At 45.2% G+C, this 18,544-nt stretch overlaps 1 protein-coding gene across 1 annotated transcript in view; it reads right to left on the bottom strand.

Annotated features, from left to right (window-relative positions):
• The window catches only part of sh3pxd2aa (SH3 and PX domains 2Aa), a 193,069-nt gene that overhangs the window by 156,618 nt on the left and 17,907 nt on the right, over positions 1-18,544 (bottom strand). The window contains exon 2 of the mRNA XM_056279980.1: positions 17,329-17,409. Coding sequence (XP_056135955.1) covers positions 17,329-17,409 — 81 coding nt within the window. The remainder of the gene's footprint in view (positions 1-17,328; positions 17,410-18,544) is intronic.

Raw genomic sequence — 18,544 nt, 5'->3', positions numbered from 1 at the left:
TCTTCTTTTAGATCGTGAACCACACCGCAGCTGAAAATATATTGACCTCTCTCACAGGCAAGGGACAGCCGGGACACAACCAAACAATTCCTTAGTAGTTTTTACAACATTCAGGGCTCCAGTTACAAAAGCCTCTTTGTCGTTAATTAGAAATTCCATTTCACATTAGCTTTGATTTATTCTATTGCATTCTTCAACAATCAACATCCTTATCGCTGCCATTTTTAATGTTGTCATTACATCACATGATTTTTTTTTCACTGAAAGTTACAATCCTATATGACATCCTTCCAAATGGAAGGATTGGAAGTTGCCAGTGCTGTTGTGTCAACACCACCCCAACCACCAAACCAAGGAAAAGTGGTTGAACCCAAGCGGCAACCTCTGGTGCTGAAAAAATGAAGCCAACAGTGACAAAAACTGCAGTTTCTCAAATGGCCACTTGAGGCTGGCTCCAAAAGCGAGCAAATCATCATAGACCCCGTATTAAAATGTCCAGCTTTACAGCAGAAATAAACATCTTTACCGCCTGATACAAAAAAAAACGGTTTTAGTCTCTATAGCTAATTTCAACTCAGCCACTGAAGATGCACAAGTCAGTGCATTCTTAGTGCCGATCCCAAGCACGGAAAAATGAGGAGGGTTGTCAGGGAGGGCATCTATTGTAAAACCTTTGCCAAATTAAATATGCAGATTATAAATCAGATTTCCATACGAGATCGGTCAAGCACTGGGTTACCAACGCCTGCCAACAGTCTTGTTGGCGAGCAGGGTGCCAGTGGAAACTATGCTACTGTTGGGAGAAAGAGAAGGAGAGGGGGAAGGCATGTCCAGAGGCAGCGGGAGAGGAGGAATAATAGGAGTGTGGAGGTGAGAGTTGGAACTTTGAATGTTGGCACTACGACTAGTAAAGGGAGATATGATGGAGAGAAGGATGGTAGATATACTGTGTGTGCAAGAGACTAGGTGGAAGGGCAGTAAGGCCAGAAGCATAGGAGGTGGGTTCAAACTCTTCTACCGTGGTATAGATGGGAGGAGAAATGGGGTAGGGTTGATTCTGAAAGAAGAGTGTGTTTGAGGTGAAGAGTGTCAGACAGAGTGACGAGTATGAAGCTGGAAATCTAAGGTATGATGATGACTGTTATCAGTGCATATTCCCCACAAGTTGGGTGTGAGATGGAAGGAAAGAATAATTCTGGAGTGTGTTGGATGAGGTGGTGGAAAGTGTACCCAAGGAGGAGAGTCTGATGATTAGCGCGGACTTCAATGGGCATGATGGTGAAGGGAACAGAGGTGATGAGGAGGTGATGGACATGTTTGGTGTCAAGGAGAAGAATGTGGAAGGCCAGATGGTGGTGAATTTTGTGAAAAGGACGGAAATGGCTGTGCTGAATACATATTTGAAGAAGAGGGAGGAACACAGGGTGATGTATAAGAGTGGAAGAAAGTGCACACAGGCAGACTATATCTTAATTAGGAGGCATGATCTGAAAGGGACTGGAGACTGCAAGGTGGTGACAGGGGAAAACATAGCTAGACAGCATCAGAAGGTGGTTTGTAGGATGAGTTTGGAGATCAAGACAAGGAAGAGAGTGAAGGCAGAGCCAAGGATCAAATGGTGGAAGTTGAAGAAGGAAGACTGTTGCATAGAATTCAGGGAGGAGTTAAGACAGGCACTAGGTGGTAGTGAAGAGTTGCCGGATGGCTGAGCAACCACTGCAGAAATAGTGAGGGAGACAGCTAGGAAGGTACTTGGTGTGTCATCTGGACAGAGGAAGGAAAACAAGGAGACTTGGTGGTGGAATGAGGAAGTACAGGAAAGCATACAGAGGAAGAGGTTGGCAAAGAAGAAGTGGGATAGTCAAAGATGGAGAAAGTAGACAGGAGTACAAGGAGATGCGGTGTAAAGCAAAGAGAGGTGGTGAAGGACAAGGAAAAGAGTATGGTGAGTTTTATGAGAGGTTAGACACTAGGGAAGGAGAAAAGGACTCCGATTGGCTAGACAGAGGTACCGGGTTGGGAAGGATGTGCAGCAGGTTAGGGCTATGAAAGACAGAGATGGAAATGTGCTGATAAGCGAGGAGAGTGTGTTGAGATGGTGGAAGGAGAACTTTGAGGCTGATGAATGAAGAAAATGAGAGAGAGAGAGAGAGAGAGAGAGAGAGAGAGAGAGAGAGAGAGAGAGAGAGAGAGAGAGAGAGAGAGAGAGAGAGAGAGAGAGAGAGAGAGAGAGAGAGAGAGAAGGTTGGATGATGTGGGGATAGTCAATCAGGAAGTACGGTGGATTAGCAAGGAGGAAGTGAGGGCAGCTATGAAGAGGATCAAGCGTGGAAAGGCGATTGGTCCAGATGACCTACCTGTGGAGGCATGGAGGTGTTTAGGAGAGATGGCAGTGGAGTTTTTAACTAGATTGTTTAACACAATCTTGGAAGGTGAGAGGATGTCTGAGGAGTGGAGAAGAAGCATACTGGTGCCGATTTTCAAGAATAAAGGTGATGTACAGAGCTACAGTAACTACAGAGGTATAAATGAAGCATGAAGTTATAGGAAAGAGTAGTGGAAGCTATGTTAACAGGAGAGGTGATGATTAGTGAGCAGCAATGTGATTTCATGCCAGGAAAGATTATTACGGATGCGATATTTGCTTTGAGAATGTTGATGGAGAAGTATAGAGAAGGTCAGGAGGATTTAGAGAAAGCATATGACCGGGTGCCAAGAAGGGAGGTGTGGTATTGTATGAGGAAATAGGGAGTGGCAGAAAGTATGTAGGAGTGGTGCAGGATAGGTATGAGGGCTGTGTGACAGTGGTGAGGTGTGTGGTTGGAATGACAGATGGGTTCAAGGTGGAGGTGGGATTACATCAAGGACCGGCTCTGAGCCCTTTCTTGTTTGCAATGGTGATGGACAGGTTGACGAACGAGTTCAGGCAGGAGTCTCCATGGACTATAATATTCGTGGATGAAATTGTGATCTGCAGCAAGAGTACGGTGCAGGTTGAGGAGAGCCTGGAGAGGTGGAGGTATGCACTGGAGAGAAGAGGAATGAAAGACAGTAGGAGAAAGACGGAATACCTATGTGTGAATGAGAGGGAGGATAGCAGAATGGTGAGGATGCAAGGAGTTGGTGATGAAGGTGTATGAGTTTAAATATATGGAGTCAACTATTCAAAGTAACGGGGCATGCGGAAGAGGGGTGAAGAAGACTGTGCAGGCAGGGTGGAGTGGATGGAGTAGAATGTCGGGAGTGATTTGCGACAGAAGGGTACCAGCAAGATTGAAAGGGAAGGTTTACAAGATGGTAGTGAAACCAGCTATGTTATATGGTTTGGAGACGGTGGCACTGACGAAAAGACAGGAGGTGGAGCTGGAGGTGGCATTGCTGAAAATGCTAAGATTTTCATTGGGAGTGGCGAAGAAGGACAGGATTAGGAATGAGTATATTAGAGGGACAACTCAGGTTGGACGGTTTGGAGACAAAGCAAGAGAGGCAAGGTTGAGATGGTTTGGACATGTGTGGAGGAGAGATGCTGGCCATATCAGGAGAAGGATGATGAATATGGAGCTACCAGGGAAGATGAGAAGAGGAAGGCCAAAGAGGATGTGGATGTGGTGAGGGAGGACATGCTGGGGGCTGGCATGACAGAGGATGATGCAGAGAACAGGAAGAGATGAAAACAGAGGATCCACTGTGGCGACCTATAACGGGAACAGCCGAAAGTAGTAGTAGTCTCTATAGCTAATTTCCCCATTCATGACAACTGTACGCGGGGTGAATTTTTAGGCAACACACCCGACTAAATTATGTTAAGGCTTACGGTTATTTATAATTAGGGGTGTGTCTACTTTGAGTGACATGGCACTGTGTACGTTTAAAATACTTTGTACATTTAAATAGACGTGAACTTGTTTTTGGGTGTTGTCCGGCTGATAATCTATCCATGAAAAAAATGATTTTTTTTGAGTGAATCTTTAAATTACACTAATATTGTTCCTGTGAAGCAGACATTTCCAGTTGGTCTTGTTGTCTTAATGTGCGATAAATTTGAAATGAGCTGCAGTCAACCATGGAATGGCAAAGCAAGACTCGTGAATCTTGTATATTTGATGATCTATACATGTAAAAAAGAAAATATTTCAGCACATGTCTTAGTTATACTAATATTGCTCATGTGAAACAGCAATTTCAAGTAGGTCTTGTTGTCTTAGCGTGTGATAAATTTGGAATGTGACTGCATGGTGGAGCCAGGTACAGTCAGGTTGCCGGGAAGGTTGTGGGTGAGCATAGTGTCGTCGGTTTCTCAGTCAGATCGACCCCCCCAGTCCTCCCCAGCTCTACCCTCTCGTACAAATATTGTCACATGTTGTTTCAAAAAATCAAGATGGTGACGGGAAAAAGCCAAACTCAAGGCTTCGAAATGGTAGTCCACAAACCAATGAGTGACCTCACGGTGTCTACGTCCATTATTTTATACAGTCGATGGTTGAGCCTGGGTTTTAGTTTCCGAAGTTGCATTATCTGTTCGTAAAGGCCTCTGCTAGCTTGGTCTGCCATAACTGCTTGTTAGCCATGTCTTCTTTAAACTTACAATACCAGGCTAATTCTACATTTAGCTTCTGTGTTCAAGAATGACTTACGCTGGTTATTTCTCCAGGGAATCTCCTACCAAACAGTACCAAAATGAGCAAGTACAATACAATTCATGATTTGGACATTTTTAATATCAGTTAAGATTTTAAACACACCAGCGATAGAAAGCATTAAAAAATGAAATTTTGTTTGCATGGAAATGTCGTGCAAATCTTCTGAATTAGGGCAGGGCGTGCAGGGTGGCACAGTGACGCAGTGGTTAACGCGGTCGCCTCACAGCAAGAAGGTCCTGGGTTCGAACCCCGGGGTAGTCAAAACTTGGGGGTCATCCCGGGTCATCCTCTATGTGGAGTTTGCATGTTCTCCCCATGTCTGCGTGGGTTTCCTCCCGATGCTCTGGTTTCCTCCCACAGTCCAAAGACATGTAGGTCAGGTGAATCGGCCGTACTAAATTGTCCCTAGGTATAAATGTGTGTGTGTGTGTGTGTGTGTGTGTGTGTGTGTGTGTGTGTGTGTGTGTGTGTGTGTGTGTGTGTGTGTGTGTGTGTGTGTGTGTGTGTGTGTGTTTGTGTGTCGGCCCTGTGTGATGGCCTGGTGGCCTGTCCAGGGTGTCTCCCCGCCTATCGCCCAATGACTGCTGGGATAGGCTCCAGCATCCCCCGCAACCATGAGAGCAGGATAGGTGGTTTGGATAATGGATGGATGGATGGATACTGATTATCATCAATGTCATCCTCTTCCTCCTCTTATGTCCCACAACTCCCTCTCTGTCCTTTTGCTTGCCCTCCTTGTAGCTCCTGCTGTCTTTCATTTCCTCCAGGTACCAGGGGGCGAAGGAAGGGATTAAGGGTCTGGTTCATAAAGACACACAGACACAGTGCTTTACTCACTGGTCAGTCTTTGATGACACAACCACACCTGTAAAGAGCCAAGGAGCCGGAAGAATCAGTCACATCCTGCCCAGGCTGATGAGCTGTTGTTTAGGCGAAGCCCAAGTGGAAAAACAAGCAGAAAAGATGGAGCACTGTGGAGGTGCCTTTTCCATGTGATTCATTTCAAAGTGTGTGTGTGGGCATGATTACACATCTCGGCATGAAAGTGTGGTGTGTGTCTGCTGGAGTGTGCGCACACACACAGTCATGGCGCCTCTCATCTGTTTGACTCGCAGCAACCCTAACTAAGAACCCCCTCATTCTGACTGCTTTCATCTCCCTTCCTTCATGAAGCTCGGCAGATTGGAGCCCGTCCACTCCAGAGGTAAATAAATAATGGTAACAATTAGAGGACCAATTACACCAAATCCACCACACCGTAAAATCCCCTCGCAACCCAAATGATACTAGAAAGAGAACGGCAATATAAAGAGATGGGTTTTGATTTCCTCTCAAAATGTGCATTTTGCATTAATATATTCATATATTCATATTATTAGCAGTAAATGTTGTCTTTTCTTTTAAAGTGGCTATGCAGTAGCACCAATCACTTGGCTTACCAAAAACACTAAATTATAACTGAAGGACATGTTAGCGCTTTTTATTGAAATCCATCTTCTTTCACATTCTGTGTTTGCACAGAGTAGTGAGCTTGTGAGTAATCGGAGGTAAAGCCTTTTGCAACCAAAAGTTCAACCTTTAAACGGGAATACAGAGAAGAGAATAACTGTAAGAATTAGTCCATGGATGCTACATTTTGCGAAGAGTAAGTCAGGGACAAAATCTATCCATCTATCAAGTCTTAGCATTATCTTTGGGCACTTATTTTGATGCCTAGAAGGCCGTAAAACCAACGTAATTCCAAACAGACAGCCTCTTCTGGTTAAGATAAGGAAAAGTGTTTAGAATAGCCGGCCTCCTTTGCCAAAGCTTTGATTAAGCTGCTGTCCAAATGATGTAGATGGTTGCGGTGTCTGCTGCCCACGTTCCTCTTTCTTGGGTTAGTCGGTCTACTGGGAGGACCAGTCTCTGGGAAATGGAAAAATAGTCTACATACTGGACAATGATCCCATGAACATTTTAATGGTACATCACCAAGTAGAATGGTATACCACCAAAACTGTCTTCTCCAAAAACCACAGTAAGAACAGATTCCGCGAAAGCGGTAGGGTTGCCTTTTTCAAGTTTTTCTGGAAGTCCCACCACTCTAATATTTTGACGCCTAGACCCGTTTTCCTGGTCATCCACGCGAGTTTGTAAGCGTGTTTTCTCGGCTCACAGCGAGGCTACTGCCCACCAGAGCTCCGATACTGTAGTATCAAGTGTAGTCAGAGCGGATTCCATCTCCTCAATCTTATGTTCGTTGTTAGACACTTGGATAATTGGGCAGTTGGGTAATGGAGCTCCACAACTCGGCCAAAATGTGGCACAGTGGCGCAGTGGTTAGCGCTGTTGTCTCACAGCAAGAAGGGCCTGGGTTCGAACCCCGGGGTTTTCCAACCTAGGGGGTCATCCCAGGTCATCCTGTGTGGAGTTTGCATGTTCTCCCTGTGTCTGCGGTGGGTTTTCTCCGGGTGCTCTGGTTTCCCCCACCACCAAAAAAAAAACATGCATGTTAGGGTTTATACTCCTGTCTATGCCCCTGACCAAGGCAATGGGAAAAGAACTGGAGTTGGTCCCTGGGCGCTGCACAGCGGCTACCCACTGTTCCTAGCTACACAGCGAGGATGGGTTAAATGCAGAGCATAACTTCTCCACAGGGATCAATACAGTATACCAAGTAGTGAAATTTTGAGCATTAAAGCTCTTCTTCAGACAAAAAAGCAGAGACACACCTTAGATTACCTACTAGGCCAGATTACCTGACAGGTCACTTGGTCCTAATGGGCTATCTTGAATTGGATACATACAATAGATAAGAACGATAGATGGATAAATACATACATATACAAAACTCCACATCAGTGCAGACAATATGATAATATACTCAGCACAGTAAACACAGTAACTGTGTGACTGCATATACAAACAAAATATAACATATAGGAAAATGCACAATCTTCTACTACTACTACTACTACTACTACTACTACTACTACTACTACTTTCGGTTGCTCCCGTTAGGGGTCGCCACAGCGGATCGTCCATTTCCATCTCTTCCTGTCCTCTGCATCTTCCTCTGTCACACCAGCCACCTGCATGTCCTCTCTCGCCACATCCATAAACCTCCTCTTTGGCCTTCCTCTTTTCCTCATCCCTGGCAGCTCCATATTCAGCATCCTTCTCCCAATATACCCAGCATCTCTCCTCCACTCATGTCCAAACCATCTCAATCTTGCCTCTCTTGCTTTGTCTCCAAACCGTCCAACCTGAGGTGCCAGCATATCATATAAATGTTACCATCTCATATAAAGGTTACTTATATATCATATAAAGCTGAAAATGTACAATAAAGTCCCTAAAGAAAATAAATATAAATAAATCTCCCGCAGTACCTTAGCTGTTCCTAGGACTGCACTATTCTGGACAGAGACCTCAGATGTTGCTCCAGGGATCTGCCGGAGCCACTCTCCCAGTTTGGTGGTCATAGCTCCTAGTATTCCTATTACCACTGGGACTACTGTGGATTTGACCTTCCACATCCGATCTAGTTCTTCCCTCAGCCTTTGGTATTTCTCTAGATTCTCATGCTCTTTCTTCCAGATGTTGTCGTCGCTCGGGATTGCTACATCAATCACCACTGCTGTCTTCTGTTCCTTGTCGACCACCACAATGTCTGGTTGGTTAGCCAGCACCTGCTTGTCAGTCTGGAGCTTTGAAGTCCCACATGATCTTAGCGCTGCCATTCTCAATCACCTTTGGCTGTGTCTCCCGTTTGGACTTGGGGACCTCCAGTCTATATTCAGTATAGATATTCCTGTACACTATCCCAGCCACTTGATTATGCCTTTCGGTGTGTGCTTTCCCAGCAAGAATTTTACACCCTGCAACTAAGTGCTGGACTGTCTCAGGGGCATCTTTGCACAGCCTGCATCTTGGATCTTGTCTGGTGTGGTAGACCCCTGCCTCAATCAATCTAGCCCTGAGTGTCTGTTGTTGTGCTGCTATGATCAGAGCCTCAGTGCTGTCTTTCAGTCCAGCCTTTTCTAGCCACTGGTAAGATTTCTTGATATCAGACACATCTTCTATCTGTTGATGGTACAGCCCATGGAGGGGCTTGATCTTCCATGATACCTCCTCTTCTTCTTCTTCCTCCGCACTATCGGTCTTCTGCTGCCTGAGATACTCACTCAGCAGTTCATCCTGGGGGGCTTCTTTCTGATGTACTCATGGATACTCCTTGTTTCATCCTGGATAGTGGCCCTGACACTCACTAACCCGCAGCCCCCATCTTTTCTCTTATCATACAGTCTCAGGCTGCTGGACTTCAGGTGGAGCCCTCCATGCATGTGAGGAGTTTCCATGTCCTGATATCGGTGGTCTTTATCTCCTCCTTTGGCCAGCTTATTATTCCAGCTGGGTATCTGATGACTAGTAGGGCATGTGTTAATGGCTTGGATCTTATTCTACCCATTGAGCTGGCTCCTCAGGACCTACCTAACTCTCTAGAGGTATCTGGCTGTAGCTGACCTCCTTGCTGCCTCCTCATGGCTTCCATTTGTCTGTGGAATACCCAGGTACTTGTAACTATCCTGAGCTAAATCAGAACTTAAATATCACATGACTAGAGTATCAGGTATGAACCATCATAATGTAATAACAAGATAGAAAGAAAAGGAAAATAAGGAAAATGTATCCTAGCTCAGTGTTTCTCAACCGGGGGTCCGCGGACCCCTAGTGGTCCGTGGTGTAATTGCAAGGGGTCCGTGAAAATAAAATATCTTTAAAAAAAGATCCTATGACATTTATAGAAATAGGATTATTTTACTCAAATGTGACTGAGACCTTTATCTACCTAAACTATAAAGGGTAACAGGACTTTTTTCTCTAATTACATCTGTTTCACAAGTGTAATTTATTGTATTTTAATAAGAGATCTCGCTCCCGTTTGCATTGTTAAAAGTTACTGCATAAAAATTCTGTTGTTACATATATCTGAAAGTTACTGAATACATATTCTGTTTTGTTACATATATCTGAAAGTTACTGCATAAGAATTCTGTTTTGTTAACTATACTGCTCAAAAAAATAAAGGGAACACATAAGCAATGCAATGTAGCTCCAAGTCAATCACACTTTTGAGATATCAACCTGTCCAGTTAGGAAGCAACACTGATTTGTGAATCAATTTCACCTGTTGGTAAATTGTCTCATTTCCACCAGGTGGAAATTAGACAATTTGCAAGACAACCCCTATAACAGGAATGGATTTGCAGGTGGTGGCCACAGACCATTTGCCTGTCCTCATCTTTTCTGGCCGATCTTTGGTTAGTTTTTCATGTTGCTAGTGCCCTCACCGCTAGAGGTGGCATGAGGCGGTATCTGCAACCTACAGAAGTTGCTCAGGTAGTGCAGCTCATCCAGGATGGCACATCAATGCGTGCTGTGGCAAGAAGATTTGATGTGTCTCCCAGCACAGTGTCCACAGCATGGAGGAGGTACCAGGAGACAGGCCAGTACACCAGGAGACGTGGAGGGGGCCGCAGGAGGACAACAACCCCGCAGCAGGACCGCTATCTGGTCCTTTGTGCAAGGAGGAACAGGAGGAGCACTGCCGGAGCCCTACAAAACGACCTTCAACAGGCCACTAATGTGCAGGTTTCTGCTCAAACAGTGAGAAACAGAATGCATGAGGATGGTATGAGGGCCCGACGTCCACAATTGGGGCCTGTGCTCACAGCCCAACACCGTGCAGCCCGATTGACCTTTGCCAGAGAACATCTTGGTTGGCAGATTCGCCATTGGCGCCCTGTGCTCTTCACAGATGAGAGCAGGTTCACACTGAACACATGTGACAGACGTGAGAGAGTCTGGAGACGCTGTGGAGAACGTTCTGCTGCCTGCAACATCCTCCAGCATGACCGGTTTGGCGGTGGGTCAGTGATGGTCTGAGGAGGCATATCCTTGGAGGGCCGCACAGACCTCTACGTGCTAGCCAGAGGTACCATGACTGCCATTAGGTACCGGGATGAGATCCTCAGACCCATTGTCAGACCATATGCTGGTGCAGTGGGCCCTGGGTTCCTGCTCATGCATGACAATGCTCGTCCTCATGTGGCCAGAGTGTGTCAGCAGTTCCTGTATGTCGAGGGCATTGATGCTATGGACTGGCCTGCACGTTCCCCAGACCTGAATCCAATCGAGCACCTGTGGGACATCATGTCTCGTACCATCCGCCAACGCGATGTCGCACCACAGACTGTCCAGGAGTTGACCGATGCCCTGATCCAGGTCTGGGAGGAGATCCCTCAGGAGACCATCCGTCGTCTCATCAGGAGCATGCCCAGACGTTGTAGGGAGTGCATACAGGCACGTGGAGGCCACACACACTACTGAGCCTCATTTTGAATCGTCTTGAAGAATTTCCACAGAAGTTGGATCAGCCTATGTTCTCATTTTCCACTTTGATTTTGAGTATGATTCTGAATCCAGACCTTAATGGGCTAATGATTTTGATTTCCATTGATCATTCTTAGGTTATTTTGCTCTAAACACATTCCTCTGTCTAATAAATAAAGATTTTCAGCTGAAATATTTCATTCATCGAGGTCTATATTGTGTTTTTAGGTGTTCCCTTTATTTTTTTGAGCAGTGTATATCTAAGTTACAAATGAAAGCTCTTATTTTTGCCCCAAAGAGTGAATAAATGCTATAATGCAATTTAAAATGCAGTTTCTACTGTTTCTATCAAATTGCAACCCCCCTCCCCCAAGATCAGGTGGAGGAGTCCTCAGGGTAGATCAAAAATACGCAGGGGGTCCAGGACCCCAAAAAGGTTGAGAACCACTGTCCTAGCTTATTAGGAGTGCCTCTGCTAATCTCAAAAGGTGGCAATATTGAATGGCATATATATATATATATAACCCACAAGCAGAGGATATAATGTCAACATCAGAGCAATCAAAAAGACACAGGGTATATCAAAAATATATGTACACAAAACTGGTTAATAGAGGAGACTGGCCACAGAGAGCTTACACAAGAGACTCAGTACAGAAATGGCCGCAAGTCAAAGTCCCCGTTTAACCCTTTTGGAGCCAGCATGTCCAAGGTTTTGGTCCAAAACACTTCTCTTCTGAATAACAATGAGTTCATTTTACCTAATGGTCCACCTTGAACTATCTGGACTTTGACTGACGTGCTGAGCATATTATCAGATTGTCTGCACTGATGCAAAGTTGCGCATATGTATGTATTTATCTGTCATATCTATTGTATGTATCCAATCCAAGGTAGTCCATTAGGACCAGATGACCTGTCGGGTGACCTGGCCTAGTAGGTAATTTAAGTTGTGTCTCTGCTTTTTTGTCTGAAGAAGAGCTTTAGCGCTCAAAACATCACTACTTGGTGGTATACAATCAAAATGTTCATGGGAGCATTATCTAGTGTGTGGAGACTATTTTTCCGTTTTTCATACGTTTGTGTCCAGCACCTAGTATTTATCATTTGGATGTGCATGCTTTTGTAGACTTTTTGCAGGAACAGTCTCTGCACCAGATAAATGTTTGGCCAGAAGAGGTTCCAGGTTCCTCCGGAAAAACAGGATCAAACAGAAACATCAAAGCAGACCACCAAATCAAAAGCAGGCAGAGGGACCACTCATACTCTATATCCCCTAATGTGGACAGCAGCTTACTTTAGACTGGTTCATTGTATTAGAAGCTTTTGAGCTTTATTCCAGGGAGTATGAGGGTGCAAATGAAAGGTTTAGGAATCTTGGAAAAGCAAGGAATCACATGCTGAGGTGCCTGTGATGATACATCGCCATTCACTTTTAAGGAGACGTAGTATGAAGGTATGGTCACACATGCGCAAAATTAACATTGCTGAATATTCGCCTCCCTTTCACTTCCATTCTATGCGAGCGTAGGGGCGAATAAAACATTCACTTCCAGTGGCAAGGGAAATTTGCATCTTCGAGTGGAGTTCAACTTTGGTGAACTTTGACTCGCGAATCCTCAGCCTCAATCAATAGCAGAGAAGTGTGTGTGTGGTTGACCCCACTTGGCTTTGCAGTTTTCTTAGTGAGCCAGGATGGAGGAGACTTTGATTGCTGCTGTGTCTAACTAGTCGGTATTGTATGACATTGCCCATGCTGCCTGGCTGACTGTGAGTCAGTAAACAGGCATTGGATGGAAAATTTAAATGGAAAATGTATTAATCACATAAATTCATATTTCACAGTATTTGTTAGCTAGCTTAACTTAGCTAAGCTAGCTAACAAATTTAACTTGTACGCCAATGTTCTTCCTCCGTATTTGTCTGTGAAACTGTGATAAAATGAACAAAGTGAGACAATTAAGTGAAACCATTCATTTATCTTTCTCTGGACTTCAGTGTACATTTTCTCGTCGCAAAACCAACAACCACTCAAGTGTAACCCACAACCACTGAAACGGACTACAAACCAGCAAACGGATTTCTGTGTGCGTCACATCCTGCACTGTCCATATTCAGCATGACAAGATAGGAATTTTGTCCCAGCAGGTAATGGTCATTTGCCTGCATTCATGCATGTGTGACTTCACCCTAATTCCTAGAAATAGAAATATCCAGCATTGAACAACAGTAGCGCTCGTTTATTAGCAGTCTGGCAAAACTCTGCTGAAGTTTGCTCGTGTGAGTGCTGCCTTTTTTTAACTACTCAATAAACTTTGGGCTGAATAGGGTTGGCCTTTGTCCCCTGCTGTCCAACGTAGTGCTGAGAGCAGCTTACATTAGACTGGTGCATTGTATTAGAAGCCCATACTGCGATTTTTGCCAGCGCTAGCTTTATTCCACGGAGTCTGATGGTGAAAATGAAAGGTTTAGGAATCTTGGAAAAGCAAGGAATCACATGCTGATGTGCCAGTGGTGATATATCGCCATTCGCTTTTAAGGACATGTAGTATAATTCCTAGAAATAGAAATATCCAACAAAGAACAACAGTAGTGGTCATTTATTGGCAGTCTGGCAAAACTCCGCTGAAGTTTGCTTGTATTAGTGCTGCCTTTCTTAACAACCCAATAAACCTTGGGCTGAAGCCGAACAGGGTTGACATTTGCCCCCTGCTGTCCAACAAAGCTAACAAAATCAATCTTGCTGCTGCTGACTGGAGGTGATTTTGTGTCAAGCCATCCATGACCCATTAACTTTCATTAGTTCCCTCCTTTGCAGTTTGAAGCCACGGGCTTACTTAAGTGAGGCAGTGGCTATCGAGGAGGAAGGCATACATCCATTCCATTCACCTCTGTCTCCAGCTCCTGCGGCGGGGGAGGAGGCACAAGGGATACATTCACACAAAGTCAATTCTGCCTCAGTTCCATGTTCCATAGTTATTAAAATTCTATTTCGGATTTCTCTTTCACGTGTGTGTGTGTATGGGGGGGGGGTCTTTTTTTTTCTTCTTTAAACCGGCACTGCACCACTGATTATCAATGGGACCTTTCAGAATGGCCCTCTCCTCCAGTGACTGAAGTGTCGCTTCCTGTTTGACTAACACATTGAGGCTATTGTTATGTGTCTGCCATAACTTTCTCACTATGGCCCTTACATATTTCCTAGAATGACCCGGGGACCCGCGGTGCAATGTATGCATGGTGAGTACAAGAGGCACCAATGTACAAAAAAAATGAACAAAAAGAAAGAAACACGCATTCCCACAAATCGTTTTAATTTAAACATATTGCCATCCTTTTAATATGCAATAAATGTGAATTAAAGCAAACCCGTCTTTGTCAACTTTCACTTCATGAATTGGTTGATTTATGCCGGTTGCTAGATCAGGGCTCAGTCGCCAACATCAATCCCATTTATGTATGCAAAGTGTTCCTGACACGAGTTCATAGCCCGGCTAATGTCTCATCTGGGAGACACTGTTTACATTCATTTCTGATATTCTGCTTCTGCATGTTGCTTCACCTACATCTGTATCCCTTAATAAACAAAAGTATCTGCAGACCTGTTTCCTTCTGACACTTTAGCAAGAGGCCTTAAATAAATCACAAGTGTGATGTCAACTGCCCAACAACGTGAAATAATTACTTTAATTACCTAAAGTAAAAGTCCATTTATGGAGTACATACGCGTGAATGAGAGGGAGGACGGTGGAACGGTGAGAATACAAGGAGTAGAGGTGATGAAGGCGTATGAGTTTAAATGCTTGGGGTCAACTGTTCAAAGTAATGGGGAGTGCAGAAGAGAGGCGAAGAAGACTGCAGGCAGAGTGGAGTGGGTGCAAAAGAGTGTCAGGAGTGATTTGTGACAGAAGGGTACCAGCAAGAGTTAAAGGGAAGGTTTACAAGACGGTTGTGAGACCAGCTATGTTATATGGTTTGGAGGCAGTGGCACTGATGAAAAGACAGGAGGCGGAGCTGGAGGTGGCAGAGTTGAAGATGCTAAGATTTTTATTGGGACTGATTAAGAAGGACAGGATTAGGAACAGGTATATTAGAGGGACAGCTCAGGCTGAACGGTTTGGAGACAAAGCAAGAGAGGCAAGATTGAGATGGCTTGGACATGTGTAGAGGAGAGATGCTGGGTATTATTGAGGGAGGATGCTGAATATGGACCTGCCAGGGTAGAGGAAAAGAGGAAGACCAAAGAGGAGGTTTATGAATGTGGTGAGGGAAGACAGGCAGGTGGCTGGTGTGACAGAGGAAGATGCATCACAAGCACATATGTATGTATGCATGTGGCTATCTTTTAAGCAAACATGGTTTCATCACTGTGGGAGCTACACCTTCAGAATATTCACGGTCGGCTCCTTTAGACAGTATTCACTCCTGGAGAGACAGCGTCTGCTCAAACCTACATGAAACTAGCATGACGAGAAAGCGACAAAACTACATGATGACTTAAAGCTAATTGTTTATTCTCAGAGGAGATACCAATATAGATTTATGGTATGATTACAGATCTAATGAGACAGTGTTTTGCATTTCAAATAAAAAAACACAGGTGTGGACATTATAGCCGACCCTAAATGTCAGTGTGGGGTATGCCCCCGCTATCCTCAAACTACAAGAACACATATATCCAAAGTACAAAAAAACTACAAAAACACATATACCCAACATATCAACAACAACAAAAAAATTCACTGTCCAAGAGGGCGAACGCCAGGATGACTGTCGGAACTGCCGGTCTGCATGGGCTAGCAGTTAGCTTAGCCTGCCCCGTTTCCGCGTCCTGTTAGACCTCCCTCAGTGTTTCCTCCTTGGGTGCAGCTCCAGGCAGCAGCAGACCAGGCTCCCCCAGCCGATCCAATGCCAGCTCTCCCAGCCAGACACCTTCAACACACCTCCCCACACGCCACACGATGACACCAAAAACAAAGTCAACGCTAGGCGAGGCCGCCACCAGACCAAACCTTGGTATTATCGGAACTGCCGGTCTGCATGGGCTAGCAGTTAGCTTAGCCTGCCCCACTTCTGCATCGTGTCAGACCGCCCGAAGAGCTCCAGGCAGGGCCATGGCTCTGGTCCCAGCTCCTACAGGACATGTTGATTGCTCCTCACAATACGGTTTGGTTGGCTAATTGTTGTCAAATCTCAGATGGACTCTTTTCAGCGCCTGTGTTTTATATAGCCCATTGTTCTAAGTTGTCGAGATACGATGTGGTGAGACTTTAAAACTCCCAGTCTCCCATCCACCCTGTGTGTGTCTTTATGCATGTGCACGTCTATATGTTTACATGACTTCATGGGGTGAAAGGTATATAGCTGCACACTGGTATGGTCATATCTTGCTGATATGACTGTGCTCTCTCTCTCTCTCTCTCTCTCTCTCTCTCTCTCTCTCTCTCTCTCTCTCTCTCTCTCACACACTCACACACACACATGCAATGTGTCTTTCCCTCTCAGCATTGAGTAGGCTGGCTGAAAGGAACAAGGCAGGGCTTCATCACCACCCCTGCCCATTTTCCAAGATACAAACAAAGCCTGAGGGAGGCCCACTGACATCTTAAACATGAGGTCTGAAATTGCAGTACTGAAGAATTCCATGCAAACAAATATCCATTGTGATACATTCTATCTCTGGCATATTTAGAACAGTAGCTAACCCACAAAAAAAAACAAATCATAAGTGTTTTTGTAGTTGCTCCTTTTTATGGCCGGGCAGACCTTTCTCTGTGAAAAATGACACAGTGCACAGCGTTTCAACGTCGCCAGCATAGCAGCCATACGCAGGACAAGAAGGCAGCCAGCGGCGAGTATGAAGAAGACGTTAAGCTGCTGTGGCTTACAAAGAGGGCATCTTGTTAAAGAACTTTACCAACAAATGTTACATCAGCTGCAACAACCTTTGTTCTACCACAGATGTTGTGTGTCAGGGTACCAGCACGAGTGATGAGGCGGAGGAGGGATGCTGCACACTGCTGCATCTCCACTAGCTTAAGGAATACAAACCATGTCTCCCCTGTTCCCCAACCCAATTACCCACACACACTGATTCAATGAGGTGTGGAGGAGAGACAGCACAGATAAATGGAGACAACCACGGTTTGTGGATGGTCACAAGGCCCTGGTTATTCATCCACAAGAAACAGCACCAGAAGAGCATAATGCTGACAAGTTTGAAATTGGACAGTGTTGCAAAAACAAGGCTTTTCATTAAAAATAAAAGCGAGTAAGCATGGCGGTGTGAGTGTGTGTGTGTGAGGGTTACCTGTAGGTCGAAGAATTTGCTGTACCTTCTGTAGATGATGTGGGAGGTGCTGTCAGAGTAGGTGACATTGATGAGATACACCTGCCAAGAAATAAGGTACAGTGTTGAAACAACAGATTAACTAGGAACAAGTCCACATCTAATACGCCTTACACGCTGGTGAGAGGCTGAACAAGCCAAAGATACACAAATGCACACGCACACACACACGCACACACACACACACACACACTGTATGCATGGGTGCGAATGAGATGTCAAAGCTGATTTAAATCCATTCGTAAATCTGCCAGCGTCTGACATTTTATGAGAGGTGGGGATCTCATCCTGCTTCCCTCAACATATCAACCTTCTGGCCCCTACCCTTTGGCTGAGGTAACAAATTCAAGGGTAAGAGAGGATAAGATTAGGAGGGGGTAATTTAATGCCACTATCATCTTTAATCTGACGGAACATACACTGATGAGCCAAAACATTATGACCACTCACAGGTGAACCAATTAACGCTGATTATCTCCAAATAGGGGCACATGTCAAGGTCTGGGTAGATTAGATGGGAAGTGAACCATCAGTTCTCGTCGTCAACCTGTTGCATGCAGGAGAAATGGGCAGCAGTAAAGACGTAAATGACTTTGACAAGGGCCAAATCGTTATGGCCATACGACTGGGTCAGAGCGTCTCTGAAATGGCAAGGCTTATTGGGTGCTCCTGGTGAGTACCTACTGACAGTGGTCCGAGGAGGGACAAACCACAAACCGGTGACAGGTGTTGGGCGCCCAAGGCTCATCAATGCATGAGGGCAACAAAGGCTTTCCCATCTGGTCCAAACCGACAGAAAGTCTACCATGGCACAAGTCACGGAAAATGTTAATGACGGTTATGGGAGGAATGTGTCACAGCACACAGAGAATCACACCCTGCTGCGTATGGGGCTGCGTCCATAACAGTGTCCATGGTGACCTCTGTCCACTGTTGAAAGTGCTTACAATGGGCACGTGAGCATCAGAGCTGGACCTTGGAGCAGTGGAAGAAGGTCACCCGGTCTGGTGAGTGCTGTTCTCTTTTAGATCACATGGATGGGGGTGTACCTGTGTGCCGTTTACCTGCAGAAGTGATGGCACCAGGATGCACTGTGGGAAGATGAAAGCCAGTGGAGGGAGTGTGATGCTCTGAGCAATTTTGCTGGGAAACCCTGGCTCCGGCCATTCATGTGGAC

This window comes from Lampris incognitus, chromosome 5 (genome assembly GCF_029633865.1).
Source record: "Lampris incognitus isolate fLamInc1 chromosome 5, fLamInc1.hap2, whole genome shotgun sequence".
Classification (NCBI taxonomy): domain Eukaryota; kingdom Metazoa; phylum Chordata; class Actinopteri; order Lampriformes; family Lampridae; genus Lampris; species Lampris incognitus.
This window is presented reverse-complemented; position numbering and strand designations above follow the sequence as displayed.